We start from the raw sequence: 27,565 nt of genomic DNA on the forward strand, positions 1-27,565 counted from the left end.
CCTTTTCCTCTCCTGTATGGTTCTGCTAAGTGGTCTTTGTTCTGTTCTGTTCTTGCCATCTGAATGTTTCTATAGCTCAGTTTGATAAGTTTGCGGAAGTTGATACTAAACTTTCTGTCCCCATCTGGCAGTACAGGCTGGCTGCCTCTGCTTAGCTGGTCCTCACTGAGGCCCACGCACTTAGCAACAAAGCAGGGCCCCAGGAAAGTTCTGTAAGTAAAGCTGAGCAGTGCTGAGGGCTTGTTTCATCCCTGGGGGTTTAGCTAACGAGTCTTGATTGGGGGTGGAGATTGAGGTCTCTACAGCTTTCAAGGCTGAAACCTGGCTGGAGTTCCGGGCAGGTCTCAGTTTCTGCAGCTGGGGGAATAAAGTTAGTCAGCATAAAATGCATTCAGATTGTGCTTCTGGGAGCCCTGGAGTTAGTCTGCCCCTTAACAACTGCTGGGAGGTGGAGTTGCCTGCAGGGTGGGGTATGTTTGGGCCAGGGATGCCAGGATAGTACAAGCCAAAGACTCAAAAAAAATGTCAATCCACTGTTTTAAGTGCATTTGGAGTTCACTTAGCTCTCAGGTGCTACTGTATTAAATGTTTTTATTTTTTACTATATTTTTATTTTCCTGAATCCATCCTTAGGGATGAGCGTGTAGATCTGCCTTATCTTATAGATAGCTACTAGTTATGGGTGGCTAGTTAAATTTTAAGTTTTTTAAATCATTAAGGGAAATTTAAGAATTAGCTCCTTGGTGACATTAGTCACATTTCACATGCTCACATAGCTTCATGTGGCCCAAGGCTGCGGTATTGGACAGTGCAGATCAGGAACGTTTTCACCATCACAGAAAGCTCTGCTGGACAGCACTGGTCTTAGTTCTTTGCCCAACTCTAAAAGCTTAATTGTCTTGCCTTGTAAAGCATCACGTGTTTGGCCTTAGTCTTCTATATTCCACAAACCCAACATCTTTGGTGACAAGTTATTTATCACCTCTCTATGGCATGTTCAGAAGCAAGTTCTGGTCTGCCAGTTTGGAGGGCAGTGATCAATTATGAAACAGTGTGAGAGAGGCGTGTAGCAAGGGGTCTGGGGATGGGAGTGAGAAGCGAAGGGCCAGACGCTAAGCCTTTGGAAAGTCATCTTGGCTTGAGAGACTGTTCATCATCGTAAAGGTCCTCGCTGGTTCTCCAAGGCTTGTGCTCATTGTCCTTGCTCATCATGTCAGCAGACTTGCAATTTGGTCCTTCAGCCGCCTGGTGACTTTTGCAGGATCCCAGCGTGGGCCTTTCTAAGCCAGGTTACGTGCACCTTACGGATGAGTGTCGTTTTCATTCTGTCCCTGCAGGCCATCTCAGCGGTAGGAAGCCTGTCTTTACCGAAGGCTTTGGGGAAAGTTGGTTCCCAGTGGGGATCCCCAAGTGTTGGTGTGGGTCTGGCTCTGGGGAGCGGGCTTTATTTCCATATGCCCCTCATCTAGTCCTGGGTGTGCTTAGTTTGAACCCTGCTAGACTGGCCTTTGGCATATAATATGAACTCTTTTCTTGGAGCCTGACAGTAGAAGATTGATTGAGCATCTGCTGTATACCTGGTAACTTAGTGTTTTTGCACATTATTCCCTTTTTATTCTCTCTCATCCCGATGAGGTTAAGAATTTCTAGTTTGTGTATGTGGAAGCCAAGGCCCTGCAAAAAGGAAGCTGATTCCGGGACACAGGGCTGGGCTGGGTCGGGCCCTTTGAGGCTCTTTCTTATTAACTGCCCTGTTACCCTTCCATCCTTATCCAGAAAGTGAAACCAGGCTTTTAAAACGTAAAATTATTTATCCCACAAACTGAGTCAGACTGTTTGATCATTCCAACCTCATTCAGCCCTAGGAGGGAGGTATTTGTATCTCATTTTTTTCAGTGTTATTTTACGGGAAATGGGAGTTAAGGATCTTTAACGCCCTTATATTTCCAGTGTTTTTATCATCAGAATTATGCAACTGTCCAGTGCCTTCGAGCTGCACAGTAATGGCAGTGACTAAGAGCAGACAGCCTCCTAAGCAAGGTGGCTCTGCCTTAGGGCCAGGAAAACTGCTCTGAAGACTCTATGGCTTAGTTCGGTCACCTGGCTGAAAAGGCGGTCGTGAAGCCACTCAGTCCTTGGCTAATAATAGTGTGGCCTGTCAGACCTTGCACAGGGTCATGGGACAGTCCCCTGGCCCTCAGCAGGCTGCAGCCCAGAGCAGCTTGGTCCCTGTTGGAGGAGGCCACCCAGCCCTTTGCCCCAGGCCGCCCTGCCGCCCCGGTCACTTCCCTCCAGCCTTGGCTTGGAGGTTAGGTTTCCACCCGCCTCCCCTGCCCTGTATATTTCCACCCCACTCACCTCCCCCTTCCTGTCTCTCCAAAGAGAAAGGAGTGACTTGCCAGGAGCTGCATGGGCTGGGCCTGAGAATAACCTCCTCGCTTTGTCCTTTGACTTTGGTGCGGCCACCCGGCCAAGCTTGTGCTGTCATGCTATTTTTAGCAGGTGGTTCCTTTAGGAGGGCCAAGTGCATGCAGCTTCAGTGGGTGGGGCAGGTCCTAGTGCCAAAGCCACTGCCTCTCTTAATCAGGGAGGAAGGAGAAGAAACCCCCTAGAGACCGTCGTGGGGGCCGTGGGTGTGGGAGTGGCCACTCATGAGGTCCCCAGGGCTGCTGCTTCTATCGGGACCTGTGGCAGGGACCCAGCCCTGTCTCCTGGGCAGGCAGACGTGACCGAGGCAGCCCTCTGAGCGGACGCTTGTAGGTCAGGACTGCCATCCTAGGGAAGGTTGACCCAGAGGCTGGATTCTGTTTCCATGGGAAGTCACCCAGCCTGAGGACCGGCCACTGAAGAACCGCAGCCTGGTAACCGGTGTCCTCTGTTTTAAGCCAAAAGAAAACCACGAGAGCAGGGAAACTCATCCCGTTCGTGGGGAATTCTTCCTGGGGAGTCCCTGAGGCCCACAAGAGATGAAAGAGGGGTTGGCGAGTACGTTTTGTCACACGTCACCCTCCTTCCTCCCCCTGCTCTTCCCTCGTCCCTTCTTCCCTCTAACTGGGAGCCGCCAGCTCCAGTCCCTCTCCGTTTCTGATTAAGGGAGCTTCAAGCCATATAAGGTCCTCTGTTGCCTGTGGTTTATGTTGGCTAGAGAGCAAGATTGTTTTCGCAAAGTCTGATTGAAAGAAGTGGCAAAGGCTTCTGTGGGGCCGCGTGTGTGTGTCTGTGCCTGTGTCTGTCTGAGCGTCGCTGCCTCTGTCTGCAGCCCCCTCTGCGGAGGGGACCTGGGCCCTCTTATTCTGACAGATTCGTTGGAAGGTGTGAAGGGCTGAGGGTGAGAGCTTAGCTCCAGTTCCGCAAGGCTAATGAGGGGTGTGCCCCCGGGCTTCCTGGCAGAGCTGAGGGAACCCCTTGTCACGCCCCGCGCGTCTCTGTCCTGCTACCAGCCACAGCAGCGCTCTGTCCTAGAATGGATTCTGCAGTTAGCTTCTGTTTATTAAGAACCTGCAGTCCCGTGGCTCTTGGGGCGCCCTCTCTGGAGGGAGTTGGGTGAGCCTGTTCCCCCAGGTGCTTCGCCTTTAGCTGGGCGTGTACCCAGCGGTGCCGGGAACGGCTCCTCGGGCAGCAGCCCGCAGTCCCGTCCTGGCGTCTGCTTCTGGCCAGCTCTTGAGTCAGCCAGCCTTGTGACTGCCTCAGGACTCTGGCTTGGCTTCTCCCCGCTGGACCTTCTCCCCCTCCTTTCCCGTCCTCTCAGGTCTCGGCAGAGCTGCTCCTCGCTGTTCATGCTGCTGCCACCTCTGCAGAGGCCTTCACTGACCATGCCGTCTAGAGCTGAAGCTCCCCCTCTCCCGCGCAGGCTTCATCTGACTGTCCTTGGCCTGGGCTCCTCGTTTAAACTACACAACACTTTCTCAGCTCTCCTAGCTGGTACCGTTCAGGATGCAGTTCAGTTCAGTTGCTCAGTCGTGTCCGACTCTTTGCGACCCCATGGACTGCAGCATGCCAGGCTTCCCTGTCCATCATCAACTCCCAGAGCTTGCTCAAACTCATGTCCATTGAGTTGGTGAGGCTATCGATGAACCATCTCATCCACTGTTATCCGCTTCTCCTCCTGCCCTCAATCTTTTCCAGCATCAGGGTCTTTTCAAATGAGTCAGCTCTTCGCATCAGGTAGCCAAAGTATTGCAGTTTCAGCTTCAGCATCAGTCCTTCCAATGAATATTCAGACTGATTTCCTTTAGGATGGATAGGTTGGATCTCCTTACAGTCCAAGGGACTCTCAAGAGTTCTCTGACACCACAGTTCAAAAGCAACAATTCTTCTGCGCTCAGCTTTCTTTATAGTCCAACTCTCACATCCATACGTGACCACTGGAAAAACCATAGCCTTGACTAGACGGACCTTTGTTGACAAAGTAATGTCTCTGCTTTTTGATATGCTGTCTAGGTTGGTCATAGCTTTCCTTCCAGGGAGTAATGGTCTTTTGATTTCATGGCTGCAATCACCATCTGCAGTGATTTTGGAGCTCAAAAAAACAAAGTCAGCAACTATTTCCCCATCTATTTGCCATGAAGTGATAAGACTGGGTGCCATGATCTTAGTTTTCTGAATGTTGAGCTTTAAGCCAATTTTTTCACTCTCCTCTTTCAGTTTCATCAAGAGGCTCTTTAGTTCTTCTTCACTTTCTGCCATAAGGGTGGTGTCATCTGCATATCTGAGGTTATTGATATTTCTTCCAGCAGTCTTGATTCCAGCTTGTGCTTCTTCCAGCCCAGCGTTCCGCATGATGTACTCTGCATATAAGTTAAATAAGCAGAGTGGTGGTAAGGATGCACAGTCGTGTAGTTAATCCATGGCATGAGGGGATGCCCAGGGCCCGGCGCTCTGAACTTGTTGAGAGGCTGCTGGTTTCTTACACGGGTTCCCGCATCTCTGCAGTGTTGTCTTGTTACTTGAAATGTGATTTCCTACCCATCTTTGCTTCCTGAGGGCTCTCCCATCTGCGGTGGAACCTGACTCCCTCTGGGTATTTAATCTTCATTAAACTGCTGGCTCTGAGGGTCTCTGCTGCCTGAGGCTAGCTTGCCCTCAGTAAGCACATTCTCTTTCTGATTGTTGCTGTGTGTCAGGGGGCACTTGGGGGTTTCTTGAAGCAAGATTGTTATCAGTGTTGAAAATAAAGCAGTATAAGTTTGTACATAGATGGATTAGCGCTAATACATATTAATCATATCGGTAAAAGTTGTATGATAATAGAACATCCATTGTAGTTAATACTTAGGAATGTTATTAATTTTTTATCATAGGGTTGCTTGTAGAAAGATTTGCCTTGACTCTGGTAAGGTTTGAAAGAACCGCCCTTTGCCCAGAGTGTTTGCCCACCTTTCCTGACCACTTCTGGAGGGGGCTGGCCCTCCCGAGTACTTCTGCACAGTCTCTGGGTGTCCTGGGGGGTCGGGTGCAGACCTCCGCAGATCCAGACCCGCGCCTGTTCACAGCCCTGTAGGCTCTGTGCTCGGGTTCTGCCTCCGTGGGTAAGGAGGACAGCGGTGTTTCTAAGAGTGTAGCACTTTCTTTTCTTCCTTCCTCCCTTTAAAAGGACTGTCTGTCTGGTTTTCCTGGAAGATTAGGGCTTGGCCCACCCCTCCCCTTACCCCTGCCCCAGCCCGTTTCAGTCTAGAGGGGCAGCTCAGCGTTTGGTCCCGTTACAGGGTTGTGGTGGTATTGCCATGGCTGCAGAGTTCTTGGTTCTCCAAGTTTCCTCTGGTCTTCCCCCTTCCTCCTCTTCCCCTAGTTGATGTCCTGTGTTTCTTTAGCTTGGTGTTCCCTGAATCTCTCTCCACCTCTGGCTGTCCCCTGGGCCTCGGCACTGCCGTCCGTTGGCAGGACGCGCCCCGCGTGCTCACCGCGTGCTCAGCACCCCTGGTCTCCTGCGTCCTGGAACCTCCTCCTCCCCTTCTCTTGTGTGGCTTCCTTTCCCTCCTTTCTTGTTTTGCTCCCTTGTCTTGGTGAGGACATGTGCGAAGGTGGGCAGCCAACCAGAAGCAAGCTGCTCTGAGCACACGGACAAGCCCCTTTGAAGGCATGGGCTGGGGCTGTGCGGCTGAAGACGAAGGGTTGGTGGAAAGATGGCAGAGAAAGCCAGGCCCTCAGGTCCCTTCTATCAATACCACGCCCGCAAAAGACCGGCTTTACTCTGGGAGTAGTTGAAATGAGAGGGGACCCAGATTTGGGCCCTAGGCAGGGGCGGGGATGAAAGTCTGCGTGCTGGTCCGTGCTGCTCGCGTCTTCTCTCACCCGGGACACTCACGTGTGGGGCATCTGGTGGCCAGGTTCCCCCCACCCCGCCACGCCGTCCCCCCAGAGCACTTGAGTGACTCTCGAGCTGAACTTGTCAGCTGGTCAGGGGCAGAACCAGGCCAACTGAGGAGGAGGTCACTGGGGACTTTCCCCCAAAGAAACTGAGAGGCTTGAGAGAGGGCCGTGTCTCTGGCTCGGGTCTGTGCCCCACGGAACTTTGTACCTGGTTGGCACCAATGAATTTTTTGTGGAGTAGAAATTTCCTTACGCCTTTATGTCATTTCTGAGTTAGTCCTGTTGCACTGTCTGCCATTTGGGAAGTCAGTGTCTTATTACTTCTTTGTGTCTGCCTCTCCTCAGCATCTTTTCTGATTCCTTTTGAAGGCGTGTGCCCTCCTTAATAGCTTTCAGGTGAGCTTGCTGTCTAAGCACACCTTCATATCTTTGGGGCAGTCTTGTGTTCTGTGGTCGTGGGTGGGAACTCCGTGTGCCTGGGAGCACTTCCCTGGCACCTGATCTGTCACCGTCTTCAGAGACCTGTCAGAATTCACTGGTAAAGCAAGAAGGTTGCCAGGAGCCAGGGATGAGAGGCAGGATGGATGTGACATCGTTGTTCCAGGAATGCAGGGGGAAGGTTTTTGTCGGAGATGCTGATTTTATCACCTGAAGCTGAGTGAGGCTAGATGATTGTGGGTTTAGCGGAGGAGTGGGGGGATTTGGGGCGTTCCTTGTGTGGGTTTCTGGTTTCTGAAGTTTTGCAAACTAGAAGTTTAATTTTGAATTGAGCTGGAGGAGGAGGACGTCTTGATTTGAGACCATGTCCAGATGGGATGTTTTGCTTCTGACTTCTTACCTGGAGCTCTGGTACCGGACCCCAAGTTTCTGCTTCAGCAGGAGAAGGCTTCCCTGAGCAGATCCTCTCACCCAGACATTACTGGGAGAAGGCTTCAGTCTCCTGGAGGGCAGCCGGGACGTGCCCTCTGACTCGTGGGGTCACGGGTCCGGCCAGGGTGGGCAGCATGGCAGGGCTGGGTGTGCTGGCTGCCCTGCTGCTGTGCTGGGCCATCACAATGGAGGGTGTGGAGACAGCCCTGTCTGTGAGCTAGTGTGGAATCTCTAGGGTGCTTCCACGAGTCACAGCCCAGCCAGGCCCCCTAAGGATGAAGGTGACAACCCTGTGAGCACGGGCTGGGCGAGACCAACCGCCTGAGGATGGCTGCGGCACTCTGATTCTGGGGCCTCAGTCATGCTGCTGAGGGTCTGCGGCCCGGCGTACCATCGTCCCCCACCCTCGGGGGCAGGACCACACTCTGCCTGGCACGGTAGGCGTGGCCGTCACGGCGTTTACCCGGCTCTCGTGTCTCAGTGAGGACGCCCTCTCACACCGCATTTGTGCTCGGTACGCTCGGTCGCCACGCACTGTGCGCGGCTGTTTAGGTTTAAGGTAACATTAAAGGTTCAGTTCTCTGTCACCCGGTCCCGTTTCCAGTGCTCAGGAGCCCCTTGTGACTAAGTGGCCTCCAGTCCCAGCCTGCGGTCGTCCCTCGGGGATGGCCTAGGCCTTTGCGTCTTGCGACCTGCTCTGCTTTGGCCGAGTCTCAGCTGCCACAGCGTCTTCCTGCCGTCCTCATGGCAGAGGTCACACTCCTTTGTCCTCCCCCGCCAGCTCTTTGGCTCCGGCTCCTGACTCTTTCTGCTCTCTGCTCCCCCTTCACCCCCCAGGGGATCTTGGTTTAGAAGCCCAGTTTCTGTCGTTAGCCCCATTACGACCTAAGGAGATCCTGGCCTTCTGTGAGACAGTCTCCTGGGGTGAGCTCTCTTTGCCACTTCTGGAGGTGGGCTCAGATTGGTGCAGTTGTGTGTGAGAGAGACACCCAGATTCTTCCATTGGCATTGTGAGCTTCTGGTGACAGGAAGCTTTTATTTGCATGGTTTAAATGTATGTGTTTAACCTCAACCTGGTGAAGAATTGGGTAAATGCATCCTGTGCAAGTCCAGAGACACCCTGGAAATCGTATACAAAGACCTCTGCGTGTGTGACCTTCCTCCCGGGTGGAGGCTGGTGAGGGGGGCAGGCTGGTGGGGATGATGTTGGCCCAGCCAGCAGCCTGCTGTTCTCTGAAGGCGGTGGCAGCAAGTGCTGGGCTTTAGGTTCTGGGTCGCGTAGCTATTTCCTGTCCTTGGAAGGGCCCCCTTAAGAGGAGAAACTCCTTAGCAAGAGTTAGATGTGCTGGACACTCTAGACATGCGGTGTCTTGCGCCCCCGTTAGTGAACACCCCGGGACCGTCTTCAGCAAAAGTGAACCCTTCATGCTGGAATAATGGAGGAAATGTTCTGATTTCCACTGGGAGAGTGTATGAAAGTCCATTCAGAGCACAGGAGTGGATCCAGGCCCAAGCCCACACTGGACTTGTGAGTCTCTTGGTGTTCCCTCGGCTCTTGTGTTAACGATCAGTTTCCCTGCCCCACCCCATCATGACTCACATGCCACTCTTCTTCTAACAATAACCGCAGCCAAATTGACTTAGTTACTGGGACCAACACTTGTTTTCTTGTTAATAAATTTCCTGGAAATTTGCTTTCTGATTTAGCAGAAAGCTTTAGACTGCAGTGACTGGACTGGTCATCAGGCTTGGGAGTGAAACCAGTGTTTCCCCAGGGGTAAGCTCTTCTGTGGAGAAGGAAATGGCAGCCTGCTCTAGTATTCTTGCCTAAAGAATCCTGTGGATGGAGGAGTCTGTGGGCTGCTGTCCATAGGGTTGCAGAGTCAAACACAACTGAAGCGACTTAGCACGCATGCATGCATTGGAGAAGGAAATGACAACCCACTCCTGTATTCTTGCCTGGAGAATCCCAGGGACAGAGGAGCCTGGTGGGCTGCCGTCTGTGGGGTCGCACGGGGTCGGACACCACTGAAGCGACTTAGCAGCAGCAGCAGGCTCTTCTGAGAAGCTCCTGGTGCCTCTGGAAGAAGGAAAAGCTCTCTTTAGATCCTGGTGCTGCTGCTGCTGCTAAGTCACTTCAGTCGTGTCTGACTCTGTGAGACCCCATAGACGGCAGCCCACCAGGCTCCCCCGTCCCTGGGATTCTCCAGGCAAGAACACTGGAGTGGGTTGCCATTTCCTTCTCCGCTGCATGAAAGTGAAAAATGAAAGTGAAGGCGCTCAGTCGTGTCCAACTCTTAGCAACCCCATGGACTGCAGCCCACCAGGCTTCTCCACCCATGGGATTTTCCAGGCAAGAGTACTGGAGTGGGGTGCCACTGCCTTCTCCATAGATCCTGGGGAGTCCAGGTGAATGCTGCAGCCTTGTGGGGTTGTGGCACGTGCCAGCCTTGGGCTCTGTGACCACTGGGAAGCCAGCCAGCATGCATCTATTCCCCAGCAAATGGACCTGCTAAAAATAAACAGGCAGCTATTCAGTTCCACCAGATTCAAAATAGCCAGGCCATCCTCCCCACCAGTGTTAAGGTCCCTTCTGCATTCTTCTGTGAGGCTGTTCCCAATGGGAGGCAGTGTCCTTGGCCTCCCGGGTAGGAGGCCCGAGGGGAGGAACCTGCCTTCCCAGTGAGTAAGTGTGAAGGCCGTTAGACCTACGGTGCTAAATGCCACTTGTATCTTCAAAGGTTCAGGTTAAAACAACAAGTCACACATGCACAGAACCAGGGCCAAGAGAACAACTCGTGATTCTGTGCCCAGAGAAGGAAGGTAGCGGTAGGCCGACTGGTAGCGGAGGCTGCAGTGTGTGTGTGTGTCTGCGTGTGGGTGGCCGGTGTTCAGGAGAGGTCGGTGCTTCCTGCACCACCTGCCTGGCCTGTCAGACCTTGTGAAGCAGGGAAGATCGGCACCTCACTGATGCACAAGTCTATCCAGGTGACATTAGCTCAGGTAGGGCCCCTCCAGACTGAAGAGCCAAGGGAGTGAGGGGCAGTTGTTGGCCGGTGGGAAGTGGGGCCCCTGTGAGGCGCCCCCAGGCCGCCGTGCCCTTAGTGAGCCTCACTCGCCTCCTGAGCGCGCTGCCTTTGGGTGGGGTGGCTGCTGGTCCCGGGTGCTCCTGGCCCTGTTTGTGGTGGAGCCGGCTCCTGTCACTGGTCCCAGTGCCCTTGCTGCTCTGTGCTCCCCTCCTGTCTGGGGATCTGCTCGCTCTGAATTCAGGAGCCTGGAGCTGTCCCTGTGGGAGGCGGGAAAGTGCGGGGCCAGATGCACTGCTCACATGAAAGCCGCGACTCCTTGGCTCGAGGGCCCGGGGTGAGTGGTGGGCACTGGGGGTCCGCTGGGACATCCTGGGTCCTGTGGGGTGGGTGACATTGCTTCATGGGAGCAGGCCTTCTCTGAGGCCCTTTTGGGTATTTGTCCAGCTTGGCAATGTAGAAAGTGTTTCCTGAGCTGTCATTAACGGAGTGTCCTGTTGGGCTGGTTGGGGCTATAGGCGGTGACTCTTGCTGGGAGCTTGGGCCTCAGCGTGTGTGGACTGAGCTGGGCTTGGGGGTGAGGTGGGAGGTGGCAGTGGTGTCCCTGACGGACAGAGTGGCGGGCAGGTGGTATGTGTCGTGGCCCTTGTCTGCACTAGGATGGAGCAGAATGGGGAGGGTGCAGGGGAGGCCTGGCATGGGGCGGGTTGCGGTGTGCGTGTCCTGGGTGCAGGACCGGAGCTCGACGGGGGTCTGTGTCTGACCTCTGCCTCATGGTAGTGCAGATCTGATCTGGGAGTGGGGTGGGGCCTGCGGGAGAGCTTTAGCTCCAAGGGGTGGGGGTGGGTTCTCCCAACTGTTTTGGGAAGCAGTTTGTATCTTGGGTAGCAGCTCCCCACTTACACCCTAATTTTTAAGGCTAAAAATTGGGCCCCTGGTATGTAAAGTGAGGAGACTGCCCACTCTGTTGTTAAGATGTACGATTCTTTTTCTCCCTCTCCATCCCGTTCCATTTAATCTCTCACGTGAGAGTAGAGAATGGCTCGAATATGATGGGAATCACAGCTGTAAACCCTGGGATTGCCGAATTAATGAAGAAGTAGAATATGAATTTGCTAATGAGAAGACAACCTGGGTTCATACCTGGCGCTGGAGCCCCGCTTCTGTTGCGTGTGATCTGTTGGGCGGGACTTGATCTGGTAACAGGCCAGGGACGTACCGCCTTATCCTGAGTGCCCGCTTCCCCCCAATCTCTTTTCTTTCTCAGATCTCATTTTTTAAATTTTTTATGTGAAAGACATTGAACACAAAGCACTCCTTAATCTCTCACCTTTTTTGGGGTGTGCGCAGGTTGTTATGGAACAGTGATTCCCCAACTTGACTGCACATTTGAAATCACCTGGGTTGATTAAAAAGCACAAACAAAACCTGATGCCCAAGTCGCACCCTGAGATTCTGATTTAATTGATCTGGGTGCCACCTTGGGGTTTTAAAGCTTCCCAAATGATACTAACAGGCAGCCAAGTTGGAGAATCTCTGTTAAAGAGGTTTAAACTTCTCTTCCTGAAAGAAAGAAGACTGTTTCTATTTACAGATAAGGATAAATAAATAGACGAGTCTGGGAAGATTTGCAGGATGCAAAATCAGTGTACAAACCTCCCCCTCTTCCACAGCCGAGAGGCCTGATGTTGATCTTTCCCAGTTTTTCCTGGGGATTGTGTGAACGTAATCACAAATGTACAGTGGTGTACAGCTTTTGTTTTCTGTATTATGGCAATTTTCCCACGTCAATACATGAGATCAGCTTCCTTCTCCAAAACTGGTATGTCCATAGGTTCTGCAATATATTTAGCAGTCATTCCTCTGAGTTTTGCTTCAAATGATACCCCAGTGAACATTCTTTTTTATAACTTTTAATTTTATTTGGAGTATAGCTGATTAACAAGCAATGTTGTGATAGTTTCAGTTGAACAACTGTGAAGAGTCTCCACCGTTCATATACATGTATCCATTCTCTCTCAAACGGCCCTCCCTTCCAGGCTGCCGTATAACGTCAAGCAGAGTTCCATGTGCTATACAGGAGGTCCTTGTTGGTTTTCTGTTTAAAACAGAGCAATGTGTATATGTCGATCCCAAACTCCCTAATTATCCCTTCCTCCCACCCTTCCCCCCCAACAACCCTGAGTTCCCAGTGAACATTCTTAATACATATAGACGTCTGCCTGTGTTTTTTTTAAAGGAGAGATTCTGGGTGTGGGATGTGGGTGTCATAGGATAGGATCGTTAAGTTCTAGGAGAAGTACAAACTTCTTTCCTTGTTCTGTACACTGCCTTGTTTGCATCCACCCTTGGGTTCTGGATTTAATGTGGAGCAGACCCAAGTTCAGCCCCTTGAGTTATTTTAACCTTTAGGATGATAATATGTATTCCAGACCAGGTAGTTGAGGATTAAGCAATGCAAGGGAAAGCATCTAGTGAGGTTGTGTTTGAATCTGAAGCTCCAAGGTAGCATCGTTGAAGCTTTCTGCCTGAAGGGATTAATACAGTCTTCTGAGCCCCGGCCATTGCTTAGCTTTGCTTTTATATTTTCCAGTCCCATTGTTTCATCTTCGAATATTAGCAAGAAGGTTTCTCTTTACAAACAAGGGAGTTTCTGGAATTGACCCCTCCCCAACCCCTTCACTTTGGAGCAGAACGCTCTTCTGGACGCCTTCACCACTGCCATGTGCTGGGGAATCCTTTGCTGGTCCTGTTAAATGGCAGCATGTGACTCAGTGGGCCTGGGATGGGTAGCAGGCTCTCAGGTGATGCTCAGTGCTTCTGGTCCCTAGACTACACTTCGAGAAACAACGTCTTCAGGCCTGTTTTTGCAGTGGTTGAACGTTCTTTTGCTTGGCTGAACATTAAAACCACCTAGGGAACAGGAGTATGCTCTGGTATTTCCAGTGCACTGATGTAAGGAACTTCAGCTAGCTCTTGTTCAGCCACTAAGCTGTGTCTGTCTCTTTGTAACCCCATGGACTGTGGCCGCCAGGCTCCTTTGTCCTTGGGATTTCCCACGCTAGAATGCTGGAGTGGGTTTCCTTCTCCAGGCGATCTTCCTGTCCCCAGGATTGTGAACCCACATGTCCTGCATTTCAGGTGGATTCTTAACTGCTGAGTCACTGGGGAAGCCCAAATTCAACTAGTCCAAATTTAACAGGTAAAGAATTGTTAAAGCATTCACTTATATCCACAGCAAAGCACAAACCACATTAAGGAATAATTCACCATAACAGTGGAGGATTTTTCGTTTTAAGGATTCTTGTCATTTTTGCAGACAAAATATATTTTGCTGGTAGGGAGGCAATGTGTGTATTCTAGAATACGTTCGTCACATACCTCATGAGAGCTAGCCCTGCTTTATCAGCATTTATTATATGTCTGAACTGATGTTATACCAGCCATTCCTTAGAAAGTGTGTTCCCATCTTACAGGTGGAGAAAGCTGTTTCCTGTCTCTTGTCTATTGCCTTCCTTTGGGCTCTTATTGCTCCTTGCCTCCTAACGGACTAGGTATTCAGCTTCCTTTCATTTGACATGCTCCTGGAATAAGCTCGAAGCACAGTTTGGGAGTTTGCAAACCAAAGCTGGTTCTCTGTTGACTGCAGAAAAAAGCTCAGCCTCTGCAGTGGGTGCAGGAGCCTTATTGAACCTGTGTAACAGCTTGACTCTCAAACGACTCGATTTCCACAGCCCTGTGTGTGTTACTGGTCCCTCGCCTTGGGGCACCCCTGTCCCTTGAAAAATCTCAGTCGTCCTTTGTTCTGACTTAATTGTGGCGTAACTACTGTTTCCTTGGCTGATGGTTTGGGGGATGCTTGCAAGGGACGTGTCCACATGGATTTCCATGGGTATTTAAAACTGCTCCAGTACCACCAGAATAGAGAAGTGTTCTGGGAGTTTAGAGAATGAAAACACTAAACACAGCTAGTCCCTTGGCGGGGAACCTAGGGAGTATGGGGCATCAAGAAGTGATGCAGGAAGGGATTTGGTTTCAGGAGCGGGCTCAGCGTGTTTCAGGGGAGTGTGCCTGGATGAGGGGGCAGCAGGCCGGGGTCAGTGCCCCCCTGCCGTGGGTCACCAGCTGGGCTGTGTCCAGAGGGAGGACTGCTCCTTCCAGGGGGCCAGGGACGCACGGCTGGCCTTCCTGGGCAGTGAGTCCCATCAGGAGCCCTCACTGGTTCTCACAGCTCCTCCTTGCTCTCCTCTTCCCACAGGTGTAATTACTCCACGCCTCCAGGATGACGATCCAGTTCCGTTCACTCTTCCCCCTGGCCCTGCCTGGAGTGCTGGCGCTCCTCGGCTGGTGGTGGTTTTTCTCCCGTAAAAAAGAGCCCCTCGACAGCCACGACAGAGCGGCAGAGGCAGGCATGGTGGCGGTGCGGACCGGCCCTGCGGCCCAGGAGGTGCTCCCCGCGGAAGACGCGCGGCCTGTTGCAGCCAGCCCGCCACCCGAGAGGGAGCTGTGCGGCAGCGGCAGGCCCTCACTAGAGCCGCCGGCCCTGCTGCGGGCACACCCGGCCTGCCTCAGGTCCGAGTCCTCAGGCAGCCTTCCTAACCCTGGGGACACAGGACTCCGCCCGGGAGCGCGCAAGGAGGTGGAGCTCGCCCTCGCGGGCGACGACGCCAAGGCTGTCCCTCTGGAGTGTCCCCTGCCAGCCCCCACGGGCCTTCTGTTCCCCCACGAGGCGGTCGAGGTGTGTAAGCGAGAGGCCATGCTGGGCCGGCCGGCGGGATGGGGCCGCCAGGGCCAGCCGGCAGCCCCGGCGGAGAAGCTGGGCCCCGGAGAGAAGGCCTGGGAGAAAGGGGGCGCCGAAGGCACAGGGGACGCGGTGCTGGAGGAAGGGCTGGCGGCCTGGGAGCCAGGCCCCGAGTTAGAGTTACAGAGTGGCCGGGCGGCCGGAGCGGGAGAGAAGGGCCCGGGCTGCCACCTGGACGAGGACGTGGCGGAGGCCGCACCTGAGGAGACGCTGACGCTGCGGGGCCGAGCCTGTGATGGAGCCTTTCCTCGCGAGCAGGGCTGGGAGGAGACCTGGGACAGAAGCGAGAAGATTGAGCAGGCTGCCTTCCAGATCATCTCCAAAGTGATCCTGGAAGCCACTGAGGAGGTGCTGGCCACCACTGTGGGCAGGATCGCGGGCCAAGTGTATCAGGCCTCAGCCGCCCAGCCCCAAGGGCCGAAGGAGGAGAGCTGTGCCCCTGCCAGCCAGAAAACCCCCCTGGGCGTGGAGGCCTTGGAACCCACCCTGGCTGCGGCGGAGGTGGCTGCGGGTCTGGGGGACAGGGCCCTCCCCTCCACAGAGCTGCCGGCGGCGGACCTGCCAGCGCCAAAGACCTACGTGAGCTGCCTGAGCAGCCCTCTGTCCAGCCCCACCAAGGACAGGAAGCCAAAGAACTCTGCACACCATATCTCCCTGGCCGCCTGCCCTCTGCCGGCTGACCCCCTCCGCGAGTTGCTGGACAAGGCAGGCAGCCCTGGGGAAGAGGCCACCCGTGTCCCCTGCGTGTCAGACAGCGGCCAGGCTGTCCCCTCTGGGGCCACCTCCGGGCAGCGCTCAGATTCTGCCAGCACCTCGGGGCTCGAAGACTGTTGTACGGAGATCGCCTCCAGCCCCAGGGGCGAGGCTGCCACCCCACCACTGCCCGAAAGTACTGTGCCCGTCAGCAACGGGGTGCTGAAGGGGGAGCTGTCAGACTTGGGGACTGAGGACGGATGGACCGTGGACGCGGAAGGAGACCATTCGGGAGGTAGGCGGGCCTGGGGTGTCCCCGAGGAGGAGCATGGTGTCTCCCCTCATTCAGCTGGGAAACGTGGCTGGTCTGCCTCTGCTGCTTTTGTAGTCACGATGCTCTTCTACACTGTGTCCCAGCAGCTTGCAGAAATCGGGGTACAGCAGAGAGCTGGTGGGCAACTGAGAAGTGAACGCTGCCCTGAACCCCAAAGCCACGGGAGCTGTAACTTGGTTCCGCAGCAAGGGACCCTCCCCAGCCCTTCTGAAGGAACCAGCTCAAAGTTGGATTCACCCAGTAACTTAAGTGTACTGATCTGTCTTTACACACTAACTTCTACTAGCTTTTTTAAAGACGGAGAGGCCCCTTTAGCTTTAATCCCCTTGAGTACCAAGAATGGGTGAGCTTTTTCAATGGTTTATTTCCTTTTAATAACATGCTTGTTCCCATGTCTTCACCTGCTTTCCTTCTCCAGAAGCTCTTTCGGGGTAAGTGCCCAGAGAATGGCCACAGCCTCGAATCCTTGAGGGAGGCTTGCGCCTTCCTGCTTGTTGCTGTCACCTATTCCTTCGCAGAGAACCTCAGCCATTTCCTTTCTGTGCAGCTGCAGTTCCACCCCCGGGAAAGGGGCACTTTGGTAATGAAGTGTCCAATGGGTTTTTCGAGTGCTGACCCCAGCGTAGACAGTTCAGACCGCTCACTCACAGGTCAGCAGCTCCTGACCCTGGTTTTGCAGCTTCCCTGGGGTATTCGCACTTATCTCACGGAAAGAGGCCTCGGATTCCTCCGCGGGTCTCCAGCTTGCTTGTCCTGGAGATGGCCCCTGTCGTTGCAGCCCCAGGAAGGTTGGGGCTCTTGCTGGGGAATGTTACTGCTCTTGGCAGCATCTGGTGTGCAGCATGTGTTGTCACCTGTGAGATGCTGTTACTGGTTCAGACACTGCTGCTTTGTGTGTACCTGAGATAGAAAAAACAGTGCTGCCAGTCACAAATGCAGAGAAGTCAGGGGCCATAGTTGCACCCGATGGCAGGGATGGTAAATTATTGTTTTAAAGTTAAAGCATCTTAAAATGGACGGAAATCTTTTGGAAATAGAGGATCCCCTCAGTCTCGTCATGCGGACCCGTTTGGCAAGTGGCAGCTGCTGGGATGAGTCCAGGCTGCAGAGGAGAGGCGGTTGGCGGGGGGCCCGGGCGCAGCAGGCGGGGGCTGCTGGGAGTCGCGGTGTGGTGTGAACCTCCTCCCAGTGTCATTAGGGTGGAGGCCCGTCCTGCTTGGTCAGACAGCAGCTGGGGGCTGGGTATGAGCCGAGCCCGGATTGGCCAGGTCGGCTAAGCAGACTTCTCTCCCGAAGGTTGGTTTTCCCAGCCTGAAGCTCCTAGTGTCAAGAGAGCCTCCTCTTCGTAGCTGGGAGGAGTGCCTGCCTCCTCTGTCTAGGCAGGGATGGGATTGCTCGGTAGGGGATTACGTCCAGGGCTTAGAGAAACCATGTGGAAAATAACCTAGTTAGTAGCCTCTCAGGAGTGATCTATTTCTGGCAGTCGAGTCTTCCTTATTTCAGCCAGAGCCACTTCTCTGAAGCCATCTGACCCTGTGTCTGGGTTGTGGGCCCCCTGGCAGACCCTGAGTGGGGGTATCCTCTCGGGACTGAAGACCCACCGGGAGCCCTGAGAGCCTCCATTGGTGCGCGAGTCTGGCCTCAGCAGAGGGGGGCCTCCTCCCGTCGCCCACTCGTCCCGGCCCTGACCAGGATAAGGGCAAGTGGGGACTCTGTAGCTCTGCTCGGCTGAAGGCCCCCGCCTGAGTGCCCTGGCCTCGGGCCCAGGGGCCCTTTGTCGGAGGGGCTGCTGGGTTGTGTGTGGGCCAGCTGTGACCAGTTGGGCTCCACTGAGGCCGTGGAGACCGGCTGGCCGCCCCCTCCCCTGCCCCGTGGACCCCCCTTGCTGAGCCAGCATCAGTTCCTTCCCAGTTCACCGCTTGTCTCTGCTCCGGCAGCTGTGCTGGGCGCGCCTGCCAGTTCAGCAGGTGGGACTGTGAGTGACAGGCTAGAATTAGCTGTATCTGCACTCCCAGTCTGCCTTTCATTGGGGCTCTTCTGAGCCTTCTAGACTGCGAGTTGACAGTCACCTGCCAAGCCTGAGGAGGGGTCGTGGGCCAGGGGCCTCCCGGGAGTGCTTGGAAGTTTGGAAGTTGTACGTTATTAACTGCTCTGGGCCCGTGTCTGTGTGTGCTGCTTCCTCCCCTGCAGGTTCAGACGGGAACAGCATGGACTCGGTGGATAGCTGCTGTGGCCTCAGGAAGCCTGATGGTTTCCAGAATGCCCAGGCCGGCTCCAATCCCAAGAAGGTCGACCTGATCATCTGGGAGATCGAGGTACCAAAGGTAAGGGTTACGAGCGCTAAGTGACCCCGGGCCCTGGGTCAGCGGGCTTGGGAGAGGGGGCCAAGGGGTTACCTAAACCAGGAGAAGCCCCCAGGGAGCCGGAGGCTGAAGGGGTGGGAATGCTCTGCTTTGCCCGAGTCTGGAGAGCTTCCTGCAGCGCAGAGTCCCTCCAGCTGCCCTGGGAGGGCGGTATTCACACTTCCCGGCCCCGCCCCTCCTCGGGGCTCTTCTTGGCATGCGGGGCTCAGACCAGTTTGGAGATGCTAGCAAAGCGAGGCTGAGGGCAGGGGCTGGCCAGCAGTCCCCTCAGCACGCTTTCCTCACGCTCTCCAACGCAAACTGTGTTTTATAATTGAGCAAAGCATAAATCCGTATTTTAGAGAGCTTGAGGAATATAGCAGTGTAGGAAGAAAATAAAAATCAGCTTAATCCTACCCCCGAGAGTGACTAGGAAGACTTTTATTTCCTTCTCATCTTGCACCCTGTGGTTTTTAAACAAAACTAAGATTATGTTGCTTTAATTAATGCTTTTAAATATTTAACAACTTAATTTTCCTGTGTTATTCTTTGAAAATGGAATTTTAACTGCATGATTCATTGTGTGAATGTCAGTTTACTTCACCAGTCCCCCAATTGCAGGGTGCTTAAGTGATTTCTAGCTTCTTGCTTTTCTAACTTACATCTTATTAGCTTGATCTTGATGTTTGTCTCAGGGGCTCAGAAATAATTGGCCAACTGCATTCTCCTGGGCTCTTAGCCTCCTGCTGAGGTGGAGACTTGGCCTGGTGTGACCTTGAGGTCAGGCGGGCCGCTCTGACTTGCATGGCTGGCTCCCTTGGTTCTGTCTTTCTCCCAGTGACCCTGAGGGCAGAGCTGCCCTCTTCTCTCGCCTTCATTTGATGCAAAGGGCACATCCAGGCTGCTTTGGGTACAGAGTGACCGTGTCCCTAGTGTCCCTAGCATCTCCACCGGGTGGGGTCATTCTGGGTTGCTTCAGGGTTTGTCTTGTATTGGGCTGAATTTGGCTCCTCTGGCCCGCAGGGGACGTGTGCTCTGGAGTTGGCAGCCGGAGCCCGAGGGTTCTGTTTTAGGCCTTTGTTTTCAAACTGAGCCCATTCTTTGGACCTGAGCAGACTTGGAGAGGTAGAGGACTCAAAAATCCAACTTCTGTGCTTAGAAACATCCCAGTGTCTAGGAGAAAATGCTGCCTCTGCAGCCTTTGAATGTGAGTCCCATTGTTGGGGAGGAAATGGAAACTGCTGTGTCTTGGAGCCGTTGCCTGGTGCAGCTGCTTGGTAGCTGTGTGCAAAGGAAAGACGTTCAGTTGAGTCCAACTCTTTGCAACCCTGTGGACTGTATCTCCATGGACTATACAGTCCATGGGAGTCTCCAGGCCAGAATACTGGAGTGGGTAGCCTTTCCCTTCTCTGGGGGATCTTTTCAACCCAGGGATCGAACCCAGGGCTCCCACTTTGCAGGCGGGTTCTTTACCAGCTGAGCCACAAGGAAAGCCCAAGAATACTGGATTGGGTAGCCTATCCCTTCTCCAGGGGATCTCCCCAACCGAGGAATCTAACCGGGGTCTCCTGCATGGCAGGCGGATTCTTTACCAGCTGAGCTACCAGGGAAGCCAGTAGCTGTGTGAGCCTGGGAAAATTAACTTAAGCTCTCTGGGTTTGTTCCGTCTACTGTAAAATGGTGATAAACATATGCTGTGTGTTTCCTGCATTTACTCTGAGTAACAGTGCCTGGTGAGTGAGTGCTAAGAATACGAGTGAGCCTGACCTGGTGTGAAGCAGAGGCGGGTCTTGGGGCTGCCCGGGTTTGGCTTCTTGTTAACCCTCTCGTGTCTCTCTCTCCCTCGAAGCACTTGGTTGGCCGGCTGATTGGCAAGCAGGGGCGCTACGTGAGTTTTCTCAAGCAGACATCTGGTGCCAAGATCTACATCTCCACCCTGCCTTACACCCAGAACATCCAGGTCTGCCACATCGAAGGTCAGTGACAGCCGCTGCCTGGGTTTTATGACAGTTTTCTTATCTGGAATGTAAGTGACTTGAAGCATTTGAGTCTCACTTGCTCCCTTTTGGAATCTAAGTCTCTGAAGAGAAAGCCCTGCTTCTCACCCCAGGTGAAGGGAGTGGGCGAGTCTTCCCTTTAGCCTCATCTTCACTTCCGGTACTTGAAGGAGACTTGGGATCCCCCAGATCTTCTGGCAGGAAAGGGGTGGGCACTCAGGACTGGCCAGAGGTCCTGGGCTGATGGTGGATGAAGGCGGGCCTCCCCGTCAGCTAAACTCCTGTTGCATTAATGCAGTCATAAACAATAGAGGCCAAGTGTGAAAGGCCATTAGACTTCCAGCTTTAGATGCGTTTCACCCTGGGGCGAGGCTTGGCATTTCGGCACCGTAAAGGTGCACCTGAACTCTGGGGAAGGCCTGGTGCGGTGCGGGGTGGGCGTGAGTTCAGTTTTGCTCTGTCTCAGCCCTGTGACTGTGCTCTGCCCCCACATTCAGGCTCTCAGCATCATGTGGACAAGGCACTGAACTTGATTGGCAAGAAGTTCAAAGAACTGAACCTCACCAACATTTACGCTCCCCCGCTGCCTTCGCTGGCACTGCCTTCTCTTCCAATGACTTCTTGGGTGAGCATGCCCCTTCCTCCCGGCTGGCCCCAGATGGGCGCTCCTGAGGCCGTGGGCGAGGAAGGCCTGGGGCCCACTGCGGCCTGCGCGCTCACCCCTGGCCAGTGGCCAGTTCTGCTTCCAGTTCTCTGGGTCAGGCTGGGGGCCAGGGTGCTGTGGGAAGCCAGAGGCCTCGGTCCCTGCTTGGGAGGACCTTTCTCCCTGCCTCTGCCACCTGGGCAGTCTGTTCTCAAGGCAGTTGCCTAGATAGGACTACTCTCTTCCGACTGGCTGTGTGCAGGCTGACTCGGGACGCCTTAGTGCTGTTCTTTGTCCTGATCACCTCTGCGACCTGGTTCAGGGACCCCCCCCCCCCAACCGTGGAATCAGGTCTAGCGGTGGCCCTGGTGCTGGAGGCCCTTCCCCTTCCATCCTCACGAGGGGCACCTGGGCCATAAAGGGAAAGAACTCCACCTCCACCTGGGAGCCCTAGCAGAGGAGGAGCTGGCATTTGGTGCCTGTGTGCTGGGGCTGTGGGGTCTCTGGGGCCTGTCACCCCATCCTGCTCTGTGCCTCCAGCCCTGTGAGCCTCGTCTCACTGGGAGCAGAACTGCAGGTTTCTAAAGGCTGAGAACACTGCATTTCACACGTAGGGTGGGTGTGCACTCCAAGAAAATGTTTAGGATGCTGGCCTTTTCATTCTGTGTCTTCCTTCCAGTACCCTTGTGCTTTGAGGGAAGGGGTGGGCAGAGCGGCCCTCAGGCTTGACCGTCTCTTACTCGTGTTCTCAGTGGCCACCCCATTCTTGTTTGCCTTCCCCGGGTCTTACAGAGTCTTGAAAAGAGGTGGCCTGGGCAGAAGCTGTGCCCAGGCCCGTGGGCGGCCAGACGGTCCATCCACCGTGGATGCCTGGGAGCCTCCTTGCCCAGCTGAACTGAGATCACCTCTCGTGGTTACTTGGGGCGTTGCGGGGCCAGGGCCACAGGGGAGCCAAACACTTTGAACAGCTTAAGAGAGCTTTCCTTGCACCTCTGCTGTCTAGGAGCCGTGTTGCTTCGGTTTGCTGTGCCGTTTTTGAAGATGCGCCAATTCAGAGTCTTGCACTGGGGCCTCAGAGTTTGTCCCAGGTGTGAGAAGGGTTGCTGAATGCACATGCTCCTCCCCTCTCTGCAGCTCATGCTCCCGGATGGCATCACTGTGGAGGTGATCGTGGTCAACCAGGTCAACGCCGGGCACCTGTTTGTGCAGCAGCACACACACCCTACCTTCCACGCGCTGCGTAGCCTCGACCAGCAAATGTACCTCTGCTACTCTCAGCCTGGGATCCCCACCTTGCCCACCCCGGTGGAGAGTAAGTGCTGCCCTCGGGGTCAGAGGGGGGCGCCTGGGCTCTGGCCAGGCTTGAAGAGAATTTTTGGGGGTCTCCTCTTGTTCTGCCCATGGTTTTAACCAGCAGGAGGCTGTTCTGGGACTCTTCATGGGAATAGCATCCCTGAGTTCTTGGTGTCGGCGTGGGGTACACTGGGCTCCATTTCCTGGCTAGCTCAAGCTGGTGTTTCCATAGGCTGATGAAAAGAAGGGGTCAAAATACAGAGTTGGTACGAGGGTTCAGATCCCAGCTCTGCTGCTCACCTGTTGAGGGAGGGGGATGCCCACGTGGTCTGGGAATTGGGGTGGCTCCTGTGTGTGTCAGACATGCACAGCACCTGCTGCAGACGCCACTCCCATAGACAGTCCCAGAGTCTGGTGACAGTGGGTTGGGGCATCTCCAGTCAGCAGGTGAGAAAACGAAGACTGTGAAGTCAGTGACTTGCCCAGGTGACCCCTGCCCCGGAGCTCTGTTACCTCCATCACCCTCATTAGCAGAGCTCTAAAGTCTCTAACCTACCCCATCAGAGACTCCTAACCTGAAGCCCCCAGTGGGCTCTAAGACATAAGGAAAACTTGAAATTTGGGGGCATTTTATATTAAGGTTTTCCTTTTGGAGGAATATTGTCAGGTTCTCTGATGTTGCTTCAACCCAGAAGTGAAGACAGAACTGGAGGCCAGGAGGTGACTGGACTGTACTGGGGTCTGCCCTCCAGAGTCAGGGCACAGTGTGGCCAGCCGTGTCACAGGCCCGCGCCCTTGCTGCCCCAGGCCGGGGTTGGTGGCACTCAGGGGCACTTGCTGTCTGGCGTGGTTGGCTGCCCCAAGCATTACTGCTCTCAGCACCGTCCTGAAGCAAAGGCCAGAAGAAGTGGGGTTTGGGCTTGGGAGCCTCCGTCTGGTCTGCGGCGGGCCAGAGCAGGCCCTGGCGGCCAGCCAGAGACCTGCTGCACTTGAGGCTCTGGGTTCTTTCTGGGACACGCCCTTCAGAGTATGAGGCAGGTGCTGGTCCGTTCCCTGAATTCTGGAATTTAACTGGCTTATATCAGGTAATCTGTGTTCACCTTTGGCCTCAGAGAAAGTCTCAGAGAAAGAGGTGTCGTGGGTACTTTCTGGTCTGGGTGGCGTTGGGGGCAGCAGAAGTGCACAGCTGGCAGGCCCTGGCCTTGGTCTGTGCTGGACCCGGGGAGGGTCTGTGGCTGCCCCGCCGTGCGCTGGCTCTGGGCACACGCTCTCGTCTGCCCGCAGTAACGGTCATCTGCGCTGCCCCCGGCGCGGACGGGGCCTGGTGGCGAGCCCAGGTGGTGGCCGCCTACGAGGACACCAATGAGGTCGAGATTCGCTACGTCGACTACGGCGGCTACAAGAGGGTGAAGGTTGACGCACTGCGGCAGATCCGGTGAGTCGAGTCAGCCGTGATATCTGCAGAGAGGGCACCTGGGACGAGGGTGGGTTCTTCCTGCTGCTGCCCGCTCTGTTTGGGAGAGGATGATGCACACGAACCCTGTGCTTGCCTCAGCCAGACAGAGCAGAGAGGCTTGTCCGGTGGAAGAAGTCCAGATATCGCTGGGCACAAGGGAGGCGGCTTCTCTTGGGGTGCTCGATGCAGGCAGCGCTTCTGGGGCTGGGCCTGCGCAGGCAAGCTGGGAGCGGTGGCCTGTGCCTGTCATGTGCACCTCTTTGTGGCTTCACTGGGTTTTGGGGTCACGGCGCTGAGCAGGAGGGGGTGCGTCAGCCTGGGGTGAGGCAGCATGGCGTCCAGGTTCATCTTGGGCCTTGCTTGTCTTTCAGGTCTGACTTTGTGACCCTGCCGTTCCAGGGAGCTGAGGTGCTTCTCGACAGCGTGATGCCCCTGTCAGGTAACGGGGGCCTCGGGCCTGGGCCGGAGTGCAGCAGGTGTTGAAAGGAGGTTTTCTCTGTGAGAACTTTGTTCTCACCTTCCAGGCTTAAGCAGCACACGTTGCAGCCACTGTTTCTGATGGACTGGTCTGGGTGGGGGCCCGAGAACTTGGATTTCTAACAAGTTCTCCCACGGTGCTGGTCCCTGGACCCCCGCTTTCAGGTCCACTGTCCTGGCCTCCACCCACGCCTCCCACTTTGAGAGGCTTCCTACAGAGACACCTCTCGTTCCTAGATCCTCCCAGGCCTTAGCCCTGTGCTCCCGTCCTCCCTGTCTCTTGCCCTGGGTATGTCCTTGTTCGGGACGTGTATGATCTGACAAAGAATGCTGTCTGCGTGCCCCACCCGCCTGGAATCGCTGCCCAGAGTGGACTGTGTGGCCAGCTGCCTGGGTCTGAATCTCACCTGCATCTCTGTGGGAGCGGGTTGACCTTCAGCCACTGACCTGTGTTGCACATGTTCTCACCTGTAACGTGTTCTTGACTCCGTGAGATAACAGTCCATTCAGCCCCCGAATCAGTGTTGGTGGCAGCGATACTTCCACTGGAGGCAGAGTCTGTGTCCCTGTGCCCCTCTGTCCCCCGGGGCTGGCATGCAGCAGGCAGCCCGAGTATGCCCAGGGAGGCCTGGGGCTCTGCACCTGGCACAGGTGTGGCTCTGTCCCGGGAGGTCCTGTTCTGTGGCGGCGCGTGACGTCTGCTTGGAGAACACCTGCGAGTTGTGACACAAGTGCCCTGCCTCAGTGAGAGTTGAGCGCTGCTCTTCCCTCTCCTCAGATGATGACCACTTCTCCCCCGAGGCGGACGCGGCTATGAGCGAGATGACAGGGAACACAGCGCTGCTGGCTCAGGTGTGTGGTGCGGGCGGGTCTGTCTCGGGAGCCCCCGCCTGGCGCCTCCAGCCTCTCTCAGCTCTCCCGGCTTCTTGGGAGCGGACCTTCGGCGCCTGCCTTCCCGTGGCCCACGCCCTGGGTCAGCCAGCAGTCTTGAAGGAGAGGGGCCCAGGGTAGCTTATTAACACCCTGGGGGTTTTTGTTCTCTCAGGTGACGAGTTACAGCCCAACCGGCCTTCCTCTGATTCAGCTGTGGAGCGTGGTTGGAGATGAAGTAAGTTCTGGCCTCCTCTCCCCCCATCATGCCCAGAGACGCTCTTGGCAGCGGCAGTCGGGCTGGGATGCTGCTGTCATCTAGGGGTGGCGGCCGGAGGTGCAGCTGATGGTCCCCGCAGAGTTGTGGCAGCCCCTAGCAGGACATCCCTGGGCTCTCTTGGGCCTTGTCCCTTGGGGTTTTCCCCTCCGTCTCCTGGTACTAGAGCGTGGAGAGCCTGCTCGCCCGTTGGCAGAGCCTGTCCGTGAACTCCTGGTGGGCCCGGCCCAGTCGTTCAGGCGCCGGTGGTGGGGCCTGGGCTGAGGGGGAACCGTGCCGGCCCGGAAGGGGGGCCCGGTGCCGTGGCCGCACTCTCCAGGACCTTTCTCTCCTAGGTGGTGTTGATAAACCGGTCACTGGTGGAGCGAGGACTCGCCCAGTGGGTGGACAGCTGTTACTCGAGCCTCTGACCCGCCCACGCCGCCTCTGGAGTGTGTTTTGCACTGTTGAAATTGGGCTTGGCACTCAAGGCAAAGACTTTACAGCAGAATTACACACATTTGTCCTCTTCAGAGTCCTTTCGTTCCGTACTGCAGTCATGTTGAGCTGTTTCCATCTCTGAGACGAGGGAATTGTGGGTTCTTTTCAAAGCCATCAGATGGTGTGTAACAAGCCAGTCAGCTTAACCTGGTTCCAAGCTGTTTATAAAACAAACAAAAGAAATGAAAGGAAAACTGCCTCAACTAGGTTGTTCTGCCCTTTCCCCCCATTCCCTTCCTCCCTTCTTTCTGCCTCCATCCTGTTTTCTCCCAAACCCAAACCCCTGTAAGCAGACAGGCCAAGGGATGTGTTCTTGCTTTTGGGGAAGGGATTCTTTTACCTTCGAGTCTTTCTTCAGGGAGCAAGAGATGAACTGACTGATCGGCATCAATCGCTTGTATCGCTTACAAATGAATTTATGACTGTTTAACCGTTTTTTATGAACTCCACCTAGGTCTCTGAGAAGACAGACTTTTTAACACGTCTGTAAATACAAAGCAATCATACCTCCGGCCTCAGTCAGTGATGGGGGGACTTATCTTGCCAAGCCTGGCTGTAATTTGTAACCATTTTCTATTTGTGCAAACTCTGTAAATATGTTTAAAAAAATGTAATTATTTTGTACAAGATACACTGGAGAACAAAGGGAACTCGCGGTTTTTCCACATCCCATGTCATCTATGGCCGCTGCCTGTCCCAGCTCCCATCGCTTCCTGCATAGCCGGACAGGGTGAGCGTGTGGTATAGGGTGTGACCCGGGGATTTTTTTTTTTTCTGTACAAATTTGTTTAAAAAAAAAAACCTCATTGGATTACCTTGCAGTGGTGTGTGTTGATTCTTTTTTAGACTGACTTCATGCAGCATTGTGCAATTTAAGTAACTTAAACATATAAATATATAAATCTCAAGTTGTATACACTATAGCTTCTGTTTTTTCCCACGGTGAACACAGTGGAGGAGTCGTGGGGTGGTTACGAGTGTGGCGGGCTCCAGGGTGCCACTTAAACTAGGAGACTCATGGCTCTCTGAGGACAGTTTAGCCAGAAATTTCCATCTGGCTTTTTCCTCTCCTTTGCCCCACAAGGTGGTGGCCAGCCTTCTCTTGGCTTCCTTCTGTGATAGTCTCAGACAGCCAGGCTTGAGGAGAAAGCACTGGTTGCCCAAATTCTTTGTGCATTCTTAATAAATCTGTGAAGTGATTTAAGAGCAGAACCAAGTCTTGATCGAAAGGCCTCTCCTGTTAAAGGTAGGCCCTGGGCCTTGAGCCCTGGCCTCTGGGCCTGCCTACCCCTCCAGGGTCTCTGGAGAGCTAAGAGAGCCCCAGGGCACAGAAGGCATTCTCCCCAGAGCTGCAGCCTCTCTCCCTGGCTTTGGGTACCGGGTGGGTAAAATACAGGCTTCAGTTTCCATGATCAGATAATGGTGGTGGTGGTTGTTCAGTTGCTAAGTCGTGTCTGACTCTGTGACCCCATGGACTGCAGCACGCCAGGCTTCCCTGTCTTCACTCTCTCCTGGAGTTTGCTCAAACTCATGTCCGTTGAGTCGGTGATGCTATCCAGCCATCTCATCCTCTGTTGGCCCCTTCTGCCTTCAATCTTTCCCAGCATCAGGGTTTTTCCCATGAGTCGGCTTTTTGCATCAGGTGGCCAAGGTATTGGAGCTTCAGCATCAGTCCTTCCAATGAATATTCAGGGTTG

The 27,565-nt window shown here is 54.5% G+C and overlaps 1 protein-coding gene across 1 annotated transcript in view; it reads left to right on the forward strand.

Moving 5' to 3' along the window:
• The window catches only part of AKAP1 (A-kinase anchoring protein 1), a 30,169-nt gene extending 3,480 nt beyond the window's left edge, over nucleotides 1-26,689 (forward strand). The window contains exons 2-11 of the mRNA XM_055399075.2: nucleotides 14,464-15,994; nucleotides 18,224-18,357; nucleotides 20,225-20,351; nucleotides 20,870-20,997; nucleotides 22,150-22,327; nucleotides 23,593-23,743; nucleotides 24,136-24,203; nucleotides 25,020-25,093; nucleotides 25,287-25,349; nucleotides 25,724-26,689. Of these exons, the coding sequence (XP_055255050.2) occupies nucleotides 14,488-15,994; nucleotides 18,224-18,357; nucleotides 20,225-20,351; nucleotides 20,870-20,997; nucleotides 22,150-22,327; nucleotides 23,593-23,743; nucleotides 24,136-24,203; nucleotides 25,020-25,093; nucleotides 25,287-25,349; nucleotides 25,724-25,798 (2,505 nt within the window). The 5' untranslated portion in view covers nucleotides 14,464-14,487 and the 3' untranslated portion in view covers nucleotides 25,799-26,689. The remainder of the gene's footprint in view (nucleotides 1-14,463; nucleotides 15,995-18,223; nucleotides 18,358-20,224; nucleotides 20,352-20,869; nucleotides 20,998-22,149; nucleotides 22,328-23,592; nucleotides 23,744-24,135; nucleotides 24,204-25,019; nucleotides 25,094-25,286; nucleotides 25,350-25,723) is intronic.
• Nucleotides 26,690-27,565: the final 876 nt, after the last annotated feature.

Source organism: Moschus berezovskii, chromosome 20 (genome assembly GCF_049115385.1).
Source record: "Moschus berezovskii isolate FMDL1 chromosome 20, NW_MosBer_1.0, whole genome shotgun sequence".
Taxonomy (NCBI): Eukaryota; Metazoa; Chordata; class Mammalia; order Artiodactyla; family Moschidae; genus Moschus; species Moschus berezovskii.